At 26.5% G+C, this 24,446-nt stretch overlaps 1 protein-coding gene and 1 pseudogene across 6 annotated transcripts; one reads left to right on the top strand and one right to left on the bottom strand.

Annotated features, from left to right (window-relative positions):
* Positions 1–6,112: 6,112 nt before the first annotated feature.
* Positions 6,113–6,598, top strand: LOC111315868 (glyceraldehyde-3-phosphate dehydrogenase A, chloroplastic pseudogene; annotated as a pseudogene).
* A 9,537-nt stretch (positions 6,599–16,135) lies between these two features.
* On the bottom strand, positions 16,136–22,352 carry LOC111316494 (Cysteine proteinases superfamily protein). 6 transcript variants are annotated; one of them, XM_022918429.2, is made up of 10 exons: positions 21,899–22,352; positions 21,018–21,253; positions 20,497–20,570; positions 19,081–19,135; positions 18,895–18,969; positions 17,900–17,973; positions 17,706–17,754; positions 17,035–17,119; positions 16,543–16,599; positions 16,136–16,426 (listed from the first exon to the last, which is right to left on the bottom strand). In XM_022918429.2, the coding sequence occupies exons 2-10, from the start codon at positions 21,180–21,182 to the stop codon at positions 16,383–16,385; spliced, it is 678 nt and encodes a 225-aa protein (XP_022774164.2). In that variant the 5' UTR covers positions 21,183–21,253; positions 21,899–22,352; the 3' UTR covers positions 16,136–16,382. The 6 variants fall into 6 exon arrangements, with proteins under 6 accessions (XP_022774164.2, XP_022774167.2, XP_022774165.2 ...); XM_022918432.2 differs by having other exon boundaries at positions 21,018–21,229; positions 21,899–22,159; XM_022918430.2 differs by having other exon boundaries at positions 21,018–21,269; positions 21,899–22,159.
* Between the last annotated feature and the right edge of the window lie 2,094 nt (positions 22,353–24,446).

Here is a 24,446-nt window from a genome sequence, read left to right on the forward strand (position 1 = left end):
TTTAAATAGTTAAGACTATTAGAACAATTATCTATTTCAAATCGTTATAACCTTTTGTTTAGTCAAAAATAGTTGTTTTGTTTCATACATGCTTATTTGAAACATAATAATGCTAATTTATTAACATTAAAAATATTAATAAGCAAGAAAATAAAAAAATAAATTTGTTTACCGAATAAGTTCAAATAGTTATGACTATTTGAACAATTATCTATTTGAAATCATTACGACCTTTTGTTTTGTTATAAAATAATTGTTTCTGTTCATACAAGCTTATTCTAAATAAAATAATATAAATTTATTAATATTACAAAAATTAGTAAGTAAAAAATTTTTAAAATGAATATGTTTACTGAGCAAATTCAGATAGTTGTTACTATTTGAACAATTATTTATTTCAAATAGTTATGATCTTTTGTTTTGTTATAAGGAAATTGTTTCTATTCATACAAGTTTATTCAGAATAAAATAATACTAATGTATTAATATTTCAAAAATTAATAGGTAGGAGATTTAAAAAATAAATATATTCACTGAACAAGTTCAAATAGTCATGTCCATTTGAACAATTATTTATTTCAAATCATTATGCCCTCATGTTTTGTCTAAAAAAAATTATTTCTGTGGATGCAAAATTATTTAGGATAAAATAATATTGATCTTTTATTATTTTAAAAATTAATAAGAGATTTAAAAATTAAATATATTTTCTGAAACAATTCAAACAGTTATAACTATTTGAACAATTAACTATCTCAAATTGTTATAATCTTTATTTTGTCATAAAACAATTGTTTTTTTTTATACAAGCTTATTCAGATTAAAATAATATTAATTTACTAATATTTCAAAAATTTATAAGTAAGAGATTTAAAAAATAAATGTGTTTGCCGAACCAGTTTAAATAGCTAAGACTATTAGGACAATTATCTATTTCAAATCATTTTGGCATTTTGTTTAGTCATAAAACAATTATTTCAATTCATACAACCTTATTCAAAATAAAATAATACTAATATATTAACATTCAAAAAATTAATTAGCAAGATATTTAAAAAAAATAAACATATTTATTAAACAAGTTCAAATAGCTTTTACTATTTGAATAATTTATCAATTTCAAATCGTTATGACCTTTTATTTTGTAATAAAACAATTGTTTCAAATCATAAAAACTTATCTGAAATAAAATAATACTATTTTATTAATATTTTGAAAATTAATAAGTAAGAGATTTAAAAACTAAAGATAATTTCAAAACCAATTCAAATAATTATAACTATTTGAAAAACTATAAATCTCAAATTTTATGATCTTTGTTTTCTCATAAAACAATTGCTTTTTATCATACAAGCTTATTCAGAAAAAAAATACTAATTTAATAATGTTTCAAAAACTAATAAGAGATTTAAAAACTAAATGTGTTTACCGAACTAGTTCAAATAGTTAAGACTATTAGAATAATTATTTATTTAAAATCATTTTGATCTTTTATTTGGTCATAAAATAATTGTTTTAGTTTATAAAAGCTTTTTCGGAATAAAATAATATTAATTTATTAATATTCAAAAAATTAATAGGAGATTTGAAAAAATAAATTTATTTACTGAACAAGTTCAAATAATTATGACTATTTGAATAATTATATATTTAAAATCTTTATAATCTTTTGTTTTGTCATAAAATAATTATTTTAGTTCATAAAAGTTATCCAAAATAAATAATACTACTTTATTAATATTTCAAAAATTAATAAGTAAGATATTTAAAAAATAAATTAATTTGCTAAATAAGTTTGAATAATTATGGCCATTTGAACAACTATCTATTTCAAATTGTTATTACTTTATGCTTTGTGATAAAACATTTGTTTTTTAGCATACAAGTTTATTCAAAATAAAATAATATTAATTTATTAATATTTCAAGAATTAATTAAAGATTTAAAAAATAAATTTGTTCACTGCACCAATTCAAATTGTTATGATTATTTTGAACAATTATCTATTTCAAATTGTTTTAACTTTTTGTTTTATTATAAAACAATTGTTTTAGTTCATACAAGCTTGATCGAATTAATATAACAATAATTTCATAAAATTCTGAAAATTAATAACTAAGATATTTAAAAAATAAATTTGTTTGCTGAACTAGTTGAAATAGTTAAGACTATGTGAATAATTATTTATTTCAAATTGTTATGAGCTTTTGTTTTGTCATAAAATAATTATTTCAGCTCATAGAAGTTTATTTAGGAAAGATCAAAATTAATTTATTAATATTTCAAAATTTTAAAAGTAAGAGATTTAGAAAATAATTCTATTTATCGAACCAGTTCAAATAATTATAACTCTTTCAAATCATTATGACCTTTTCTTTTGTAATAAAATAATTGTTTGAGTTCATATAACCTTATTTGAAGTAAAATAATTCTAATTTATTAATATTTTGAAAATAAATGAGTAAGAGAATTAAAAAAAAAAAAGAATCTGTGACAAAAAAAAAACTTTTCTTATGAATATCTAAACAATTATCTATTTTAAAACATTATGACCTTTTGTTTTATCATAAAATAATTTGTTCTGATCATGCAAGCTTATTTTGAATAAAATAATATAAATTTATTAGTATTCTAGAAATTAAAAAGTAAAAATTTGAAAAATAAGTATGTTTTTTGAACATGTTCAAATAGTTATGACTCTTTGAATAATTATCTATTTCAAATCATTATGACAATTTGTTTTGTTATAAACCAATTGTTTCTATTCATACAATCTTATTCGAAATAAAATAATACTAATTTATTTATTCCAAAAATTAATAAGTAAAAGATTTTAAAAAATAAATATGGTTGACGAGCAAGTTCAAATAGTTATAACTATTTGAACAATTATTTATTTCAAATCATTATGATCTTTTGTTTTGTCATAAAACAATTGTTTCTATTTATACAAGTTTATTTAGAATAAAATAATACTGATTTATTAATATTATAAAATTAATTATTTGAACATTTACTAAACAAGTTCAAATAGTTATGTCCATTTGAACTATTATCTATTTCAAATCGTTATAACATTTTGTTTTGTCATAAAATAATTATTTTTGTTCATACAAAATTATTCAAAATAAAATAATATTAATTTATTAATATTTCAAAAATTAATAAGATATTTAAAAACTAAATCTATTTATCCATCCAATTTAAATAGTTATGAATATATGAATAATTATTTATTTTAAATCGTTATGATATTTTATTTTGTCGTAAAACAAATGTTTTGTTCATATAAGTTTTCTCGAAATAAAATAATATTAATTTATTAATATTTTGAAAATCAATAAAAGATTTGAAAAATAAATCTGTTTATCAAACTAGTTCAATTAGTTATAACAATTTGAACAATTATTTGTTTCAAATCGCTATGATAATTTGTCTTGTCATAAAACAATGGTTTCTATTGATATAGTCTTATTCAAAATAAAATAATGCTAATTTATTAATATTCTAGAAATTAATGTGTAACAAATTTAAAAATTAAATCAGTTAGCCTGACCAATGCAAATAGTATTTGAATAATTATCTATTTTAAATTATTATGACCTTTTATTTTATCACAAAACAATTATTTTTGTTCATACAAGCTTACTAGGAATAACATAATTCTAATTTATTAATATTTCAAAAATTAATAAGTAAGAGATTTAAAAACTAAATATGTTTATCAAACAAAGTTCAAACAGTTATGACTATTTCAATAATTACCTATATCAAATTGCTATAACCTTTTGTTTTGTCATAAAATAATTTTTTCTATTCATACAAGCTTATTTCAATTAAAATAATAAAAATTTATTAATATTTAGACAATTAATAAGTAGAATATTTAAAAATAACTCTGGTTACCAAATAAGTTCTAATCATTATGACTATTTCAATAATTGTTTATTTCAAATCGTTATGACTTTTTTTGTCATAAAATAATTGTTTTCATTCATATAAGCTTATTTAGATTATACTAATATTAATTTATTAATATTTCAACAATTAATAAGTAAAAGATTTTCAAAATCCAAAACCCCTAACCCCAACCCTAAACCCCTAAACCCTAACCCCTAAACCTTAAACCCTATACCCTATACCCTAAACCCTAATCCCTTATCCCTAAACTTTAAACCTAAAAACCCAAACCTTAAACCCCATCCCTAACCCCTAAAACCCTAGACCCTGGACCCTAAACTAAAACCTTAAACCCAAACCCTAAAACGCAAAACCCAAAACCTCGAACCCAAAACCCTAAACCATAAAACTTAGGCAAAAAATGAGAAGAAAGCAACCCAAAATGAGCAAAAATGAAAGAAATAGGTAAGGGAATGAAAAGCAGAAAGGTGGTTTCGCGGGTTTGAAATTTAAAAAAAAACATTTAGCAGTAGGAAAGTGTGATTATTCAAGGCATTTTTGGCTAAACAGGCCTTTAATAATCCCCTCCATTTTTTTTTAGATTATTCAAGGTATTCTGGCCAAAAACGCCTTGAATAATCCCCTTCCATTTTTTTGGGATTAGTCAAAGTGTTTTTGTGGTAGAAAATGCCTTGAATAATACCTTACAAAAAATGAATTGGGTTATTCAAAGCGTTTTGGTCAAAAATGCCTTAAATAATTTTCTACCATTTTTTTTATTATTCATGGCATTTTTTACTAAAAATGCCTTAAATAATCCCTTCTCATTTTTTAGAGGGATTATTCAAAGCGTTTTTTGCAAAAAAAAAATGCCTTAAATAATTTCTTACAAAAAATTGAATGAGGTTATTCAAAGCGTGTCTGGCCAAAAATACGTTGAATTGACCAAAAACGCCTTAAATAATCACTTTATTTTTTTTTAGATTATTTAATATATTTTTTGTCAAAAATGTCTTCAATAATCTCCTCTTATTTTTTTTAAGAATTATTCAAGGTATTTTTTACCGAAAAATGCCTTGAATAATCCCTTACAAATAATTGAATAGGGTTATTCAAGGCATTTCTAGCCAAAAATACCTTAAATAATCCTCTTCAATTAAAAATTGAAAGAAATTATTCAATGTATTTTTGGCCAAAAAACCTTTCACTAATCCCCTTAAATTTTTTTTTTTGGATTATTCAAGGCATTTTTGTCTAGAATCACCTTCAATAAAAATTGAAAGGGATTATTCAAGGTATTTTTAGCTAGAAATGTCTTCAATAACCTCATTCAATTTTTTATAAGGGATTATTGAAGACATTTTTATACCAAACGCCATATACAAACCAAATTTTTTACTAGCAGAAACCTATAACTAACTTGCATTAATTCCAAAAATATTTTCAAAATGGTAATGGCTATTAGTCAAGTCAAATTTAGAAAAAACGCTACTTTCCCTCTTGAATCTTAGAATACCACAAGAAGAGGTAAGTTTTTTATTTCGAAACTTTTAGTACTATTGAAAATTTGTCAGCTTTCCTCAGAATCAAATTACCTTGAACCAAATGTTGAAATCAAATATCAATGTTTGGATTTTCCTGAACCAAACGCCTCTTGAGTTTTTTTTAGTTTATAGATTTGTTTTTAGCGGCATTTACATAAACATCATGAAATTTATAAAAGCCAAAGTATATAGCGGTGTTTAGATCAATAAACGCCACAAAAATATATTTTTAGTGACACTTTTAAATCCAAATGCCGCTATATAAGAATTTAGTGACGTTTTATAAAAAAAGTCATTAGCCTTATAAAAACATGAAACTTTGTGTTGTTTATTTTAAAACGTCACTAAAAACAGCCATTAAATCTCTATTTTCATGTAGTGAATTATTTAAAATATGAATAAATTAATACAAAAATTAATTTTATTCATCAATAGTTAAATTTTTTTATCTAATGTGAAATGCACTATATTTTAAACTATCAATAGACAGTGTTGCCTATTCAAGAATTAATAATGTTTCTTACTAGTTATACACTTGGTCTCTAATCCAAAATCCCAAGTCTTCGTAGAACAATTTAATTGTTAAAAGGCAAGTATTTACAGCGATCATATTAACATGCAACAATACAATACTTACGTAATATATAGCAGGTATCATCAAGGGTAGCATGACTACAACTTACTCATACACTGATGACCAATGGCTACTTGATGCTAGCCATTGTGACCTTAGACTTGCTCAAGCTACTGCTCTCAACATTGTCCCGACTTCAACTGGTACAGCAAAGGCTGTGGCCTTTGTGCTTTTTACTCTCAAAGGTAAACTTAATGGCATTGCTTTACGTGTACCAACACCAAATGTCTCGATCATTGACCTAGTCATCTAGGTCTCAAAGAAGACCTTTGCTGAAAATGTGAACGCTGCTTTCAAAGAGAGTGTCGAGAAAGAGCTTAAGGGTATCCTTTTTGTATGTGATGAACCCCTTGTTTCGGCTAAAATCAAGTGCTCTGATGTGTCCTCCAGCATTAAGGCATCACTTACCATGGCCATGGGAGATGACATGGTTAAGGTTATTGCTTGGTTTGACAACGAGTGGGGTTACTCTCAAAAGGTTGTAGATTTAGCTGACATTGTTGCCAACAACTGGAAGTGATTAGAAATACTTATATACCATGTGATGGTTGATTTTTGCTCACCTTATTTCCTTTTAGCTTTCAGAATTTCTCTTTTTGTCAAGAATATGTATAATTGTACTGCGTAACATATTCCTTTATCATGTTTAACTGCTAAATATTACTATAATTTTTTAATCTTAAAATCAATATAGTGATGATGATGATGATGATGATGATGATGATGATGATAATAATAATAATAATTTTTTATGTAAATTAAATTAATGTTATTGTGACACTCAATTTTTGCTCACCTTATTTCCTTTTGGCTTTCAGAATTTCTCTTTTTGTCAAGAATATGTATAATTGTAATGCGGAACATATTCCTCAATCATGTTTAACTACTAAATATTACTATAATTTTTTAATTTTAAATTTAATAATAATAATAATAATAATAATAATAATATTTTATATGTACATTACATTAATGTTATATACAATTATTGAGGTATATTTTCAATGTAGCCAAATTAGTCAATTAAACTTAATGATATGGTTAAAATATGAAATTAATTAAAAAATTAATTTGATTAATTTTTTAAATCTAGATGTTGAGATATCCTTTTGACTCAAATTTGAAACAAACAATAAAAATCTTAAATACTTGTTAATAAATAAAAGTCTTAACCAAGTCCAATTATTGGTTAAATTTCACCTTAAAGAGAAATAAAAGTATTTTGTAAGGTTACAAGTTTTTAGGATCAAAAGCATGTAGGATGAAAAATGTAAAGTTACAAGCTTTCATGATGAAGGTTTTTAAAGTTAAAAGCCTTTAAGATATATAACATTACAATTTTTCAAGATGGAAAATTTGTAAAGTTAAAAGCCTTTAAGATGGAAAGTGTAAAGTAGCAAGCTTTCAGGATGGAAAATTTGTAAAATTAAAAGATTTCAAGAAAAAAGGTATAAAGTAACAAGCTTTTAGGATGGAAAGTTTTCTGATTAAAGGTATAAAGTTACAAGTTTTCACAATGAAAACTTTGTAAAGTTAAAACTTTTCGAATGAAAGGTTCAATATGAAGAGCTTTTAATGTCAAAAGTTTTAGATGACAAGTGTAGAGTTACAAGTTTTTAAGAAGTAAAGCTTGTATGGTTAACAGTTAGAGGATGGAATGATGTAAGGTTACAGGCTTTTAAGATGGAAAACTTGTAAAATTGAAAGTCTAGGATGGAAAATGTAAGATTACAAGCTTAAAGCATGTAAGGTTTAAAGTTTGACGATTGAAGATGTAAGATTACAAGCCTTAATTCAAAAAGGAAAGTTTGCGAGGATGATGATTTAGGATGGAAGATTGCAAAGCTAGTAGAGATAAGGGTTTTAGAATCAAAAAAATGTTGCACACTTTTTAGAAGAAAAGTTGTAAATTAAAAAGCTTGAAAATGGGAATATGTAAGGTTACATCCTTCAGGAAACTTTTAAGATTAAAGATTTTAGGATTAAAAAGTCTATGGTTGAAAAGCCTTAAGGTGTAACACCTCCAATCTCACATCAAAATGATGTATGGATAAGAAATGATATATATGAAGAGACTTAATCTCAACTTGTGAGGTACCTTTTATGGGATAAAATCGTGAGACCTTCAAGTCAAAGCGGATAATACCGCGCAGGTTGAGTACAAGTCTCCATAAATGGTATCAGAGCAATCATCAGTCCGCAGTCATAGGAGTCACTAAATGCTACTCAGTGGAGTCGTAAGAGTCACTAAGTGCTACACGATGGTCTGGTGTGATCTTGTCCTATGGATGGACTCGGCTCAACAGGGACGTCAAGCATTAAAGGTGGGGGATTGTAACGCCCCAATCCTACATCAGAATGATGTGTGGATAAGGAATGATATATATGTAGAGACTTAATCCTAAACTTGCGATGCACCTTTTGTAAGACAAAATCGTGAGACCTTCGGGCCAAAATGGATAATACTTCATAGGTTGGGTGCGGGTCTCCATAAATGCTATCAGAGCAGTCACCAGTCCGCAGTAGTGGGAGTCACTAAGTGCTATACAGTGGAGCCGTGGGAGTCACTAAGTGCTACATGATGGTTTGGTGTGATCTTGGTCCTGTGGATGGACTCGACTTAAAAGAGACGTCAAGCATTAAAGGTAGGGAGATTGTAACGCCCCCAATCTCACATCAGGAGGATGTGTGGATAAGGAATGATATATATGTAGAGACTTAATCTCAACTTGTGAGCATCTTTTGTGAGACAAAATCGTGAGACCTTCGAACCAAAGCGGGCAATACCTCGCAGGTTGGGTACGGGTCTCCATAAATAAGTCCTTTGCATTTCTCATTTTTATTAAAAAGTCCCCCCACTTATAAAAATACTTAAAATAATCCCTTTTTTTTTTTTACGGGTATTACATAAGGACTACAAAACATGTAGCATTTTTTAGTCTTAAGACTTTAGAATTAGAAAATGGTTGGTCAAGTTACCTAATGAAAAATTAGGTTAGATTAAGTACGGTTTGAGAAAAGATTAAGGCATGTTTTTGCATTGTTGTTCAAGTAGCTTTTATGTTCAAAAGCTGTTTTTACTCAGCCTCCATACTAAAGGTTTGAAGACCGAAATATTTAAAGTTACATCCTTCAAGAAACTAATAAGATTAAAAATTTTATGATTAAAAGATCTAAGGAGCTTTAAGAGTTAGACGATTGTTGGTCCGATAATGAAAAATAAGGTTAGATCAAGTTATTGTTTCAAAAAAAAACTTATTGTTTAAGGAAAAAACTAACTTTGCTGTTAAAATAGCTTTTGTGTTAAAAAGTTATTTTAGGCTCAACTTCAATGTTAAATAATATCATAATAATTTTAAGTCTGAGAATTCAATCATTAGATACAAATAAGAGTCATCACTAACTTTTTTTTTAGGTATAATTAGTCACCAATCTTATTTGGTTTCCAAACTGAAGTTGAATTCGAGAGTACAGTTACATGTGAAAAAAGTTATGCATTATCTGTAGCATGTGGAAAAAGTTATGCATTATCTGTAGCATTAAAAATATTTTTAAATAATTTAATATTAAAAATTAATCTAAATAATTTCAATATTTTGATAAAAATTTAAGAATATTTTTTAATCTCAAGAATATTCAAGATATCTAATCTCATTCTTGAAAAACACCATTATCGAATTTTTTTTTTAAAAGCCTTTATAATAAAATTAAATTTTCTTTAATATTTTAAAAAAATCTTTTATATTGAAATTCGTTTTGAATACTTTAATATTTTAGCAACATTTAAAGAAAAATACTTCACGTAGAAATCTATGTAAAAATCATTATTGCAACTTTCTAATAATTCCATCATTCAAAGATTTAAAACTTAATTTTATTACTTTTCGTTAAAAATTTAGAAAATTTTGATATTTTAATTTTTTCCTAATTGTTTTAAATTTATCTTAAGAAAATTAATATTTTAACTTTTTTCTTAACATTTTCTAAAATATATATTTTATTGTTCAAGCATATTAAAATACTTTTAATGCATCAATTAAAATTTACATAAAAATAAATGCCTAAAAAATAACTTAAAATAAATAAATAAAAAATAATTTGGATACTAAAATTTCCTCTATCAACATCGGTCAAGGGCAACTTGATTTAGTCAACGGTTAGGTCAAGAGTCACCAACGGCTTAGAGACATAGGTAAATAGCTCGATTTTGTCAGAAATAGCTAATTGCTTGGCGATCCAAAAATCAAGACCTAAATCCCTGTAAAACATTCCAATCGAAACCCTCCCATCTTTTTTTTTTTTTTGGGTTCTTTTTATTTTTTCTTTGTGCTTCGTGTTGCTCGATGGTTTCAGGTTTATGGATTTAGGCTGGCACAAATTTTGCTGGTGATGATGGTTTAGGTGTTATGATAGGCAATTTCCAAAAATGGGTAGTCTAAAGGTTCAAGTCTTTTGGTGTAGAGGTTTGATGAAGGTTGTACATAATTTTAGGCTAAGTTTTTTATTAATAATTGTCAATGGTTGGTGGAGGTAATGCTAAGAATATTGACTCAAATATCATAAGAGATTTATTTAAAATTGATCAAATATTGTTTAATAGATAAGAAGACTAGCAAAAAAAGAATTCTAAGAAAAAAAAAGAGTTTTGATAAGCAAGTTTGTACACTTATAAATAGGTAAAGCCTTTATAAAATGAGGTATAAAAAAATGATATAATAAAATTATAGGATTTTATTAAATAGATACCTTATAAGACTATAGGATATTGACATCTTTATATATGTGTGTTTGAGTGGACTAAAAAGAATGAGAGGGCTCCGTATAATGTATATGTGCGCATGGGTATATGCTTATTTGGATTGAGAATACTCAATAAGACTAAAAGAGAATGAAAGAGTCTTTAAAGATTTATTTGTTAAGTGATTGATTGAGATTATATATTTATAATTTTTTACAACTAATAGAATTTTTTTTCAACTATAGACGTAAACCGATTAAGTTGAATATGTTAAATTATTTTTCTTATATGATTGATTAATTGTTTGATTTCACTTCTGTTGGCATGAATGCTTAATTGGATTGAGGTTTTTTGCTTATCAACTAGTATCAAAGCTATCATGATCCTAACAACTAGAATCAGAACTATCATGTTCCTAACAAATAGTATCAAAACATAGATTCAAAAAGTGAGAAAAGATAAGTCCAAAAAAGCTCAATTCAATGAAAGAGTTCAAGTTTGTGTTTTGATATATCAATTTATGTGAAGCATGAAAACACACAGAAAGCTTATTACAAGACTTCTATTGTAGGTGTAGCCAAACATGTCTAGTATGAAAATTATTTATTAATAGAATTTGAGTCAAGATGAAGATTGTTGTGAATATTAACTTAAATCCCATAAGAGATTTATTTGAAATTGACTAAATATTATTTAATAGAAAAGAAGATTTGCAGGAAAAGAATTTTAAAAAGAAAAAGATTATTGATAAGCAAGTTTATATACTTATAAATACGTGAAATCTCTATTAAGTTAGGTATAAAAAAAATGTAAAACAATTGTAAGGTTTTATTGGGTAAATATCCTTTAAGACTCTAAGAAATTGACATCTTTATGAGTGTGTATATTTGAGTGGATTAAAAGAGAATAAAAGGTTCGTATGGCACAAAAGGTGCATATGGACATGTATTTATTTAAATTAAAAATACTTTATAAGACTATAGGAGAATAAAAAGATCTATGGGTATTGATTGTTGAGTGATTTATTTCAACTGTATGTTTGTAATCATCTATACCTAATGGATTTTTTTTCTCACCTATTAAAATAAAGTTAGTTGAGCTGAATCACATTAAATTATGATCTCTTGTGTTATCGATTTATTGTTTAATTGCACTTCTATTGACATGGATGTTTGATTGTATTATAACTTTTTGCCTAACAACTAGCATCAAAACTATCATGATCCTAAGAGTGGGGTGAGAAGTGAAAATGGTGAAGACGTGTATTGGGTATGGTCGTTGGAGAGAGAGGGTAGGACTTTCGGTTCTGGCTGAAGCTTATGGTGATTTTGTTTGCTCGTGACTGTTTTGGGAAGGGCTTTAGTGGCGTGAATGACCTGTGTTGTAGAGTGTCTATGATGAACTGTTGCCTATGTGATGTGTTTAAAGGTGGTTTTCGGGTGTGGTCGTGAAGGTGACGATGGTGAGCTGGTCTCGATTAGGGAGGATTTCTGTGTGTTCAAAAAGTGTGTTGCAGTGGTAGATGAAGTCCTCGGTGAGGTGAGTCCCGAGAGGATCCAAATGACATCCGTATGGGTTGTTCTGGGCGATGTTCAGGGTGGCAGTAGGCTAAGAAAACTTTTGGTGGCTATGCATTTAAAAATGTCTACGTTGTTTTTTTCAGGCGTGCTATGTTGGAGGTCTCTATGTTCTTGGCCGAGTATTAGGCGATGGGTCTGATGCCACTTCTAGTAGGAAATGAAGAGGGAGTGGTTTTAGAAAGGAGAGAATGTTGTCGTGGGGGTGGATGGAAATGATAGTGTTGAGGAATGATGTTGGTCTTGGGACAAAGGGATAGAGGGAATTAGGGAAAGAAAGGCATTCGAGAATGCCAATTTTCAATTTTTTTAATTTAAGGATACTTTGATAATTTTAGCGTTAAAGGGATTTTTCATAATTTTGCACTTTCAAATCAAATACATAAGTGAAATTCATCCGATCATATTTTACAGTGCAACTTGGAATAGCCAGACTTTAAATAACTCAAAAGGCATATTCAAACAATAAAATTGACTGAATTAATTAAAACCCAACTCCTCCAATGATAATTTATGAAAATCGTCACGAAATTATTTGGATAAAATTAGATGTTAACAAACAGCAAAAAAATAAATTTTCAGTTTAAAACTTTATAATTTTTCAATTTAAACATTTAATTTGTCAATTCAAATCAAAAAATTTCTTGAAATGTGCTTTATAATGAAAATTGTGTTTGGAATGAAATTTATTATACTATTCATATATTTTAACATTTTATTATTTTATAAATATCTTTTTAAATATTTCAAATACTCACAACACTTTTCACAACAATATCAAACATTTGAAATTTTTATCTATATTTTTCTTAAGTAAATAAGGTAAAAGACTTTTCTAAGTTAAGTAGAGTAAATTAAATAAAGATTTAATTTGTCAATTCAAATCAAAATATTTCTTGAAATCTTCCATGTGTTTTGCAAAAAATGATTTTCAAAAAATGATTTTTGCATTTTTATGTTTTTTTGGTTCAAACAACTGATTGGTTAACGAAAAATAATTTACTAGTTAAAACAAAGTAAGGTAATTTTTCTAAAAATTGTCTTACTCTTTTGAAAAGAGGAAGACAATTTAAAAAAAAAAAGCTATTTATGAGTAGAACTACTTTTCTAATGTGTTTAAGTATAATTTTATTTAAGTCAAACTTTATACATGATTTGTTTTAAGCTCAAACTTAATTTAACCCAACCCAAAATATTATTATATTAATAAATGATATTTTTAATTAATTTTAATTAAAATATTAAATTATTAAAATTATAAATTTTTTAATATTTTAATTTTAAATATTTTATAATTTTACTCAAACAAGATTTTGATTAGAATATTTTAAGTTCAAATTTGATTTGATTCAATTTAAAATATTATATTAATAAAAATATTTTATTTTATTTTATTTAAAAAATTAAAATATTGACATTAAAAATCTTTTGATATTTCAATGTCAAAATATTTCTTTGGTATATTATTAAACATAAATACTTTTAGTATTTCAATAATAAATAGTATTATATTATTATTTTAATAATAAATAATATATATAATATTATTTTATTATTTTAATAGTTAATGTTAAATAATACAATAATATTATTTTTTAATATGAATATTTTTAATAATTCTTATCATTTTTTAGTTTAAAATATACAATTTTATATTTTTATACATTAAGGTATTTATATTACTATTTTAATAATAAATATAATAAAAAATATTTTTTGTTATGATTTAATAATAGATACTTTTAATATAAAATATAAATATTTTAATAGCATAAATATTTTAATAATAAATATTACTATTTTAATATTAACAAAAATAATATTTTAAGAATAATAATATTATTTTAATATTTTAAAATATTAATATAAAGAATAATAAATAATTTTATTTTAAGTATTTTTATATTAGTATAATATTTCAATATTAAATATTATTATTAAAATATAATTATTCTTAAATATTAATAATTTTAATAATAAATAATTTCAATATACTTTAATAATAAATCATTTTTATTTTTTTAATAGTTATATTAATATTATTTTTAAAAAGTAATTTTTTTAAAAAACAACCAAATAACATAAACATTCTTAATTAACTCATCAAAAAATTTATAACTAAAAATCTTTACTTTTTAAAAAATATAAATATTTTTTATAAAATATTTTTTGAAAGTCAATTTCAACAAATCGAATAGAACCTAAGCTTCAGGGTCAACGATAAATCACATGACCTTGACAAACATGTTCAATATTGTAGGGCTAAAAATTATTCCACTACAAAAATATACTAAAAAATATTAAAAATAAAAAATATAATAATATTATACTTAGCATACTAATATTATACTAATATATATATATATATATAATACTAAATAGAATAGACTAATAGAATAAAGATAACATATAATAGAATAAAAATAAAATAAAAATATATAATATATAATATAGAGATAAATTATAAATAATTATAAATATTATAAATATATTTATAATTTACTTTTATAATTATAATAATATTATTAATATTTAATATTATTAAATATTAATATGATTAAATTAAAATATCATTTTTAATATGATTAAAATATAATCAAATAGAATGATTAAAATATAATCAAATAGAATTATATTATTCTATTTTTAATTATTATATTCTATCAATATTAGATTGAATATTGGATTAAATATACCATTATTATATATTACAGCAGAATTAGAAAAAATGATCTATTAGGAAACAAAGTCCACCTTCCAGAAAGGATAACAAAATAAAATAGAGTTTATATTTGATACATTGTTAGTGCATAGATTTTGTACACTATAAATGAATCAAATGATGACAACTCATTAATGAGGTGAATCAAACTATAATACTTCATTAATGAATAAGTTATTTTAATTTATGTATATTTATTTTAAGGGTTGATATTTGCTTATTAAGGAGTTATTATCATCTGATTCACTAACAGTATATCAAATATAAACTTAAAAAAATAATAGTGTATAACTTATTAATGAGGTGAATTAAACTATAATACTTCATTAATGAATAAGTTATTTTAATTTATATATATTTATTTTAAGGGTTGATATTTGCTTATTAAGGAGTTATTATTATCTGATTCACTAACAGTATATCAAATATAAACTTAAAAAAATAATAGTAATAACCTCATGTATTTCAATCTCAAAAGCATCATATATTTTTAGAGGTGTAAATAAATATAATTTTTAATAAATAGTTCGTGAATATATTCAATTGTTATTTGTTTATGTTTATTTATTAAGTTTAACAAACCATTTTAGATAACAATTTTATGTTCCTTTATTAAACGAACCAAAACGAACCAAACATTATCAAAAATCTATTTGGTGTATTTATATTCGCAAACAAACTTTTTTAAAATTCATTTAAAACTCGTTCATTTAAAACTCGTTCATTTATTATTCATTCACTACTCATGTACTGCTCGTTTATAATAAGAATAATAAAATTATATTTTTATCCTCTATCCAAATCGTATTTTAAGATTCGTTTATGATCATTTGAATTCATTTATGTTCGTTTAAACTTTGCTTATTTAAATTTATTTAATTTTAGTTTATTTATTGTTCCTGAATATATTTGTTTATATCTGTTTCTAAACATATTTATTTAATATTCATAAACGAATTCAACTTAATTGAACTGAACACAAATCCAATGTAAATATCCCATCATTTAAATGAACCAAACTTAAACAAACAAAATAATTTTCTTATCGAATATAAATTGAGCCTAACTATCTCTAAACATAAAAATAATCGAACAAATTACAAACATATGTTTGTTCGTTCATATTTGTTTGTTTGCAGCCCTATACATTTTTAGGGTAATAAGGACCAAAAACTCAATATCATCTGTACCAATATAAAGCATAGTGTGCACAGTGCTAAAATTTTCAGCAGCATGACTGCTATATCCTGTCCAACATTATGCTAATCTAAAACAACCAATGTTTCTTCTTTGGCTTCTGAATTGGGGCACCTGGAAACGAGATGTTATTATACTCTGGAAAACCCAACATCCTTAGAGGCTCTACCTAAACAATCATGTTTTTTGGCCAAAAAAAAAAAACAATTATGTTTTAACCATAAACAGACCTTGGATCTCATATAGTGAGTTGTAGTGGACCTCAGACCAGAAACTCAACCACAACTCTGCATTAATAGATATAGAGAAGAAAACCATCAGAATGTATTCACGGCGATCAAAAAGATTCTTGAACCTCATATCAATGGGTACAAAGCATATTGATCAGTTAGTTAGAATGATAACAGGCCTAAAGGTATCCGTACAGCACATGTGCCTTGTTAAAAAATACATAAAGTCAAAGTGGGAGAATCCTCCTTGCAGCTTACTATTTTTAGTAAGAAGGGGTAAAAACAAAAAAGAAATTCAACTTAACCAACCAACGGTCTCGTTAAATAAAATGCTCAGTATTGTTTGAATAAAAGTGTACCCATGTATGCACACACACAGAGTGATAAGGACAGGGAGAGTATGAGGAGTAACAACTTAAAAAATAGAAAGTTCCTGTTACAGGTATGACATCAATGTTTTTTCCTTTTTTATCAATCTTTTTACAGTCTTACCATGTTTAGGAGCCTGGAATTGTGGCATAATTTCAATAAAGCAAGTATCTCTGAATGATGTCAAAAGGCATATCTTTGCTGCAAACTGCAAATAAACAAATATCATATATATCACACACTGATATGATGAACTGGAATGACGCTCAACAGAGTATTGAGCCATTTTACTTGGGATATTACAAACTCAGAAGATGCTTCACCACTTAGAGGAATTGAGGAATTTTTAGAAATAATAATAAAAAAGAATCTATACTTCAGATATTTCTAACAATATTTTCACAACTGCATCATAATTATCAGATAATTTCTAACAATTACCAAGGAAGCCAACATCTAAGAAATATCTATAAGCATATTAGAAATATTAAAGGCTAAAATACAGATGAAAACTTGTAAAAGGAACACAACTTTGACAGAAGTCATAATCAATGTCTTCCATTGAGATATGAGACAAAATACTTGAGTTGGAATGGTATTTACATCATCTGTATGCTGATTTCCATGCATTACATTGTGCATGGAGGATTAAAGATATGAAAGGAGAAAGAAATCCCACAAAGACTGTCAGAGTAATCATATGATACAAAAATTAAATATCATGACTACCTACTAGAACAGTATGATAAAAAGAGGCAGCAAATTATGACAGTTTTTATGAATGAATATAAGACCTTATCAGAAGCAGCTTGTAAGGTAACATGGTCCCCCCATTCTCCAGACCTACAGGATAAGGTTAATTAGATTCAAAATTCTTCAATTTGAGCAACTAATCAAGTTTGACTAAATTCAAATATAAATGCATCCATTCAAGTAACACTTGTCACATAAAAGCAGTATTTGGAAGGCACTTAATGAAGCAACATACTTTGCCATTTTCTTGCAGTATCGCTTGTACTTCATAGGAACATATCCTTCATACAAGTTACGGTGGTCTTTAAGCTGGAATATGCAAAAGGAATAAAAATAAGAAAAAGAATTAATCATTTAAAATTAAGTACTTAATATTTATTTTCAGCCAGCCTCTAACATATCTTTCACAATCTAAAACTCCATCAATTTACTTTTCAGGGAATTTTTGGTTGGTGAATTTTTTAACAGTTGATCAAATAAGTTGAAAAAAAAAAAAAAAGAAAAAATCTAAATATATGGATAAGATTGACAGTTAACATCTGGAAAGGCAGAAAAGTATGATTTGCTGGTCAGAGAATAGTGTTTCCCTTGGGTTGCTCAGGGTGATACCAGAAACAAGAGCCTGTACACTGTCAGTGGCTAAATGACTTTATGCTGAGTTGGGGCAGTTGCCATCATTGTAAGTCCAAGATAGTTTGCATAGGTTGAATAGTTGTGGTACTTTGGCCATAATCAAAGTCATAGGCGGAAAATATCTTCAATTTGAATGGTAAAATGTCATGAGAAGAGAGGTAAATTTTGATAACTGCTATGGTTATGATTTTGAGACAGGAGAATGGAGCTGGAAGAAGCTGCAGCAAAAGTATTTTGCAAAATTCTCGATGAGACAGCCACTACCTCAAAATAAAAAATTCGGGGGAGAACAAAAAAGAAGAGTGGTGCTGAGTGACAAGATAGAGATATATACTAAGGTGTATGAGATGTTGAAATTTCAACTGGGTTTTATGGTATTTTTCTCCGGGAGTATTGTAAATAGGTTATGAAGTTAATATCTCATCTCCTACAGTACATAGGTCTCCTATTGTGAACTAAACCAATGCGTTTGGTGAAAATTTTCAATCCCTGCAAGGTCGCTTCATGATCTCAACGCATAACAATAAGGGCCTAAATTTAGTTGAACATAAAATAGCTAGACCCAAATCCACCAGTCAAGCCACAAATACACTGTACCTGTTTAACAATATCTTTCCGCACATGCTTGTGATACTCAGGCGACTTGTACATCTGGTCTGAAAGTGCACGAAACTGCACAGCAAGGTGATGTACGTTGAATAACTAGTCATAAAGCTTGACTATAAAAGAGGTGAATAAATATGAGAGAGATTAAATTTCACCATTACTTTTTACAATGGATACCTGACAATTTCCATCACCGGAGACCTTCACTTCATATAGACCATAAACATGGAGCCTGAGAAAAATGAGGCATTTACCAAATACTTTTACCCAAGACATAAAGCTAAGAAACTGTAGAAGTGCAGCAAGCTCTGGGCAAAGACATCCTAGCATAAGCTTAATCACAAGTTTCTCAATCATATTCTAAAAGAAAGATAAAAGAGGTAAACCCTCAAGATGTCCACTAGACATAGGAACAAACATTGAGGTTGAAGCTAAGGTTCAAGTAGCGATGAAAATAGGCTCTAGTTTACAACCTTACCCAAAGAAAATCATGTTGCATAAGCTAGCTTAAAGTAAACAATTAATAAACGAGTCAAATGACCTACTTATGAGTGTTGCATAGGCCGTAATATTCCACTAAGTATATGCACTACTTATGAGTCCCATGCACAAAAACACACAAACACATTCAAGAACTAGTGGTTTAAGAGACAAATGTCTTGCTGCAGACAGCCTTTGAGGTAAAGCATAGACTGTATCCATTAGGACTCATGAGCTTAAAAAATAGTGAATAAAATAAATAATATGGGAGGAGAAATGTCCAGCTGGTAGACTGCTCGGTGCTGAGCATGCAAGAATTCAGGGATAGTATCTATCTTAGATATCAGATCTCATAGATGATTCATTGTCGCACAACCCTAAGATACTCTAGCATGGTAACATCTACCAGGATAAGAAAATAACAGAATAACTTCATCTCCTACTATCATGTCAAAAAAATAAGATATTTTGGTACACCAAATAAGGCAGACTTTTAAAAGCAGTAGCAGTAGATAAAGTCAAGTACAATTCTGAAGAACCATGACTTAAATCGCATGTGGTTTTTACTTAATTTCTCACTTGAACGTTCTTTACTGCATCGTCTGAATAATTCCTTCCATATAAACATTTAGATTCCGTTTGGTTGATATTTCTACATTTTTAAAAAAATGGCTATAAAAAAAGGCAAATGCAATATTATAATTGATTTAAAATGGATAAATGATTAAAATGTAAACCAATTATAACATAAAGTCTATATAGCAGTAGAATCATGCATTTTGTTACCTAAAAAAATGACATATTTTGTGTACAATCTTTCAAAAAATTATTTGCTTTAGTATCCAACTCACTTTTTTATTTTTTGCTTCTAAAAGTAAAAAGCAAATAGAAAAACCCAACCAAATAAAGCCGTAATTAAATCAGTTAAATTCTTCAGTTTTATCAATGAATACAAAGTATACCAATCAAGATGTCTTCCAATTTTGATCAACAATTGCTATATAGATATGTATATCCATGATATTTTTCAACATCTTCCCATTGAAGGAAGATTAGAAGACATTTAAGAAGCTCTTAAACCTCGCTTTTGAAACTGTTAAGCATAAGACATACCTCTGTAGAAGACGTTGGTGATCCAAACTTGCATCACTTATGTTTGGAATATAGGAATTTATGCGTGGAACATGCTGAAATTTACATTTAAAAAAAAAAAAAAAACCCATCACTCGATAAGCAATAAAATATTGCAGTAACAGAATTTATTTAATAAGCTACAACCGTGCAGATCGGACAACTTTCATAATGCAGTAAAAACTTCATTTGCGGTAAAACATCGTGGCCATCACCTTAAGAAAAGGCAGAACCAATAAAAGATAAAACAACAAGAAACAGCAAATGCATCATTGCTTAGAGGTAATGATTGCTTAATGAGAACTGGGCAGACTGTTTCCTTGAATTCAAGGGAAAACAAAACAAAAACTACAAGAAATTACTTTTAAAGTGAAATCCAGTAAAGAGCTAAATAAGAGAGACTGATCTATGAAGAAGATAAAAGCTTCATAAGTGGAGGGAAGTTAAACTAAATCAACAAAAAAAGGGAGGGGGGGGGGGGGGGGGAAGGTGGGGCGGCATACGGGAACAGGTGCAAGACCAGACAGGCGTCCAGCAACAGAACCATCTAACTTGGCGAGTTCTTCTGATAACACAACAGCAATCATCTGGTCATCCTCAGTATCCTGCTGACTGCTCCAAGAGGTTGAGCTAGAACATTCACCAAGGTGCTGTGCTCCATTCCTCATAGTGTAACTCAGCCGATATAGAGAACTCCTCCACGGTATAAAACCACCTAAAACGGGTGTCAAATGCTAAGCTGCCAGAGTCGGAAGCTTAACAGAATGAATAACATTCTATGGATGTGAAAATGGTTGATAAATAATCAGAAATAATTCTTGGCCAAAATAAAATAATCAGACAGAATATGTTTTGATCATCGGTTCTCATTCAATTGTGATAACATCATATTGACATTATGAAAGATTCAGTGGTGAAAATCAAGAAGAAAGAAACACAAAAACGCAACCACGCAACTGATTGATCAACATTGCAATTGCGTTGTTTTCTTAATAAAATTTAATTAACGCATGGCTTAATCTGCCTGTATTTGGGGGGAAGAAAGAGACAGAGACGAAAGGAAACTCTTTGTTTGAGTCATGGTAATGACCTAAGATTAAGATTCAGGGAATAAGGAGTAACAACAACTAATTAAAGGAGACCGTAACAATTAAGGTAAATTGAATTTGTTCAACAACCCCATATCGAATAAATTATATATTATTCACGAAATGGATCATCCGATGTTCAAAAAGTAAAAGACCAATTAAGAAAACAAGTGAGGATCATCCATCATTAAATCTGGATTGAAAGGAAGAAAAGACACCAATTTGCTAATGTTAAGATCGCTTTTTCCTATTCCTTAAAAAAAAAAAAAAAAAAAACAATGAAAGAAAATCATTACCTGAGATATATCTTTGAAGATGGATGCAGTGGAAAACAAAACAAACAAAAAAAGGATTTTGGGGAGCGGCAAAAGATCAAAGATGGGTGTTTGATGTTGGTGGGACTTTTTGAGTTTACGCTGAAAAATACAAAAAAAAAAAAAAAAGAAAAAGATACGATATTTTTATTCTCTTTTGTGGACTGCTTCCACGAATGTAAGAAGAAGAAAGGGAAGAAGAGGAGATAATTGATTTGAAAACAGGCTCTCCCCAATTTAAAGTCCTAACTGGTTGGGGGTTTCCGTGTTTGGTAGTTAGTAGTTGGCTTTCGCTGTTTGTGCGCCTTAAGACAACTCAACTCACTCGTGTCGCGCCTTCCCCGGGATCTAATTTCCTTTTTCCTACGATTTTTTATTTTTCTATCCCACAAAAATCTTTACTTTTTCTTTTTTTCATTCACGCACAATGCCTGTGCACTCAACGTCAAAGACGAAACCAATTCGGTTTTTTTTGGCCTTAACGACAAATTCAAGAACCGAGCAGCAGGTGCGAGAAAAAAAATTAAGAAAGCGGTAAAATCCATTTTAAATTATATCTTTTTTTGTTTGGTTTAGATAAATTTTTTTAATTTAGTTCAAATTAAAATAAGATATTATATATATTAAATTTGGATTGAGATACAAAAAATTTTAAAAAAAATTGAATCAAATCAAATTATATATTTTTATTAATTTTTATATATTTTTAAAATTTTTATAAAATAAAAATAATGATTTTATATATAAATATATTAAAATTTTTATTAAAATATATAAAAAAATTTTAATTTTAAAAATCGATGAACTAAACAGAACTTGTAAATTTTAATTCATATTGAATTTAAAAAAAAATTAATTTGAATTCGAATCGAATTTTAAAATTTTATAATATTATGTATTATTTTAAAAAAATTAAACAAATTTGATCCAATCAAAATTGTTATTATCTTTATCTAGTTGTCATAGACTTAAAAAAGAGTCTTGAATTTCATATCGATTGTGTACTAAAATTATTCATAGGATATAAGAGTTCACACCGTCACTTTCTTGTGAAATACCTTTTTTGAAACAAAACCGTAAAACTAAGGGAGCTGAAGTGGATAATACCTCACAAAGATGTGAATCATAACAGTTATACTGATTTGAGATGTCAAATGAGTCTATGTCCGGATCTTAAAGCCGCATGAGCTTAAAAGTTAAATCTCAGACTATGAGAAATAATATCAGAACTAGTTTTAGGAGTACAAGCGATATGCCACCAAGGACAATAGACTCTAGTTTGAGTGAAAGATAATGTCACAGACCTAAAGAGAAGTCTTGTATCTCACATCGACTATGTACTAAAATTAGTCATAAAATATAAGAGTTCACACCATAACTTTTTTGTGAGATAAAATCATGAGGTTAATGAGAGGTCAAAATAGACAATACCTCACAAAAAAATCGTGATAATTAAATTGATCTAAGATATAAAATGAATCTATACCCAAATCCTAAAATCGTACAAACTTAAAAATTAAATCTCGATCCGTAATACATCCATGATACAGCAGCATACATCTTCTCGCAATCTACTCCATAAAGCCATTCCATTTAAACTAAATTATGAGTATTTATTAATTATACTAGCATTATATTCACACGTTGTTATAGGTTTAAATTTTTTATTTGTAATTAATAATTTATGATAGATTTAATATAATTTTGTTTATATTTTATGATAAATCAATAAAACTTTATTACTTAATTTATAAATAATGTATACACTTCTAAAAAGGCATAATGTATGCACTTTTTCATTCTAATAACTTATATAACAAATTAAATTTAAATTTATTTTCTAAAATTTATTTTTATAAATATAAATAAAAAAAGCTAAATGGAGATGCACACGTGGACAAATCCATTTAAAGATGACAATGGGTATTGTTCTTGTTCTGACAAATTTATGCTCATCTCGATTCCAATCTTTTTTTTTAACAAATCAACTTGATTTCATTTTGATCCGACATTGAATAATTATTTTTTATAATAAATCTCAACTTGAAACATAAATTTATAGTTCACATTCGACCCACAATAATTCAAAATTAATTAAATTATTAAAATTTAGTATAGTTTCATAAAAATTTTTAATGTAAATTACATATTAAATATGTATAAATATTATTTTTTTATTAAATTAAAGTATTAAATAATAATTTTATTAATATAATATATATAATTAAAATTAAAATAAATAATAAATAATAAATATATTTTTATATATCTTGGGTGGGATAAAACATTTAAAATATGCCATCACCTTCACTCAAACCTTATTTTTATAAAGATAAAACTTGACTTGATATTAAATTTTTAAAAAAAATGCTCCTAAGGTGAATTAAAATTTATTAGATATAAATTATTTTATTATTTTTATTTTTATTATAAAATTTATCTAATTAAAAAAATAAAATCATAAAAAATAGTAAAAAAAATGTTATGCTACACTTTTATTGGCTTTTTTTTTTACAAAATTTAATGTATA

This window comes from Durio zibethinus, chromosome 24 (assembly GCF_047325235.1).
Source record: "Durio zibethinus cultivar Kanyao isolate XHJ-2024 chromosome 24, ASM4732523v1, whole genome shotgun sequence".
Classification (NCBI taxonomy): Eukaryota; Viridiplantae; Streptophyta; class Magnoliopsida; order Malvales; family Malvaceae; genus Durio; species Durio zibethinus.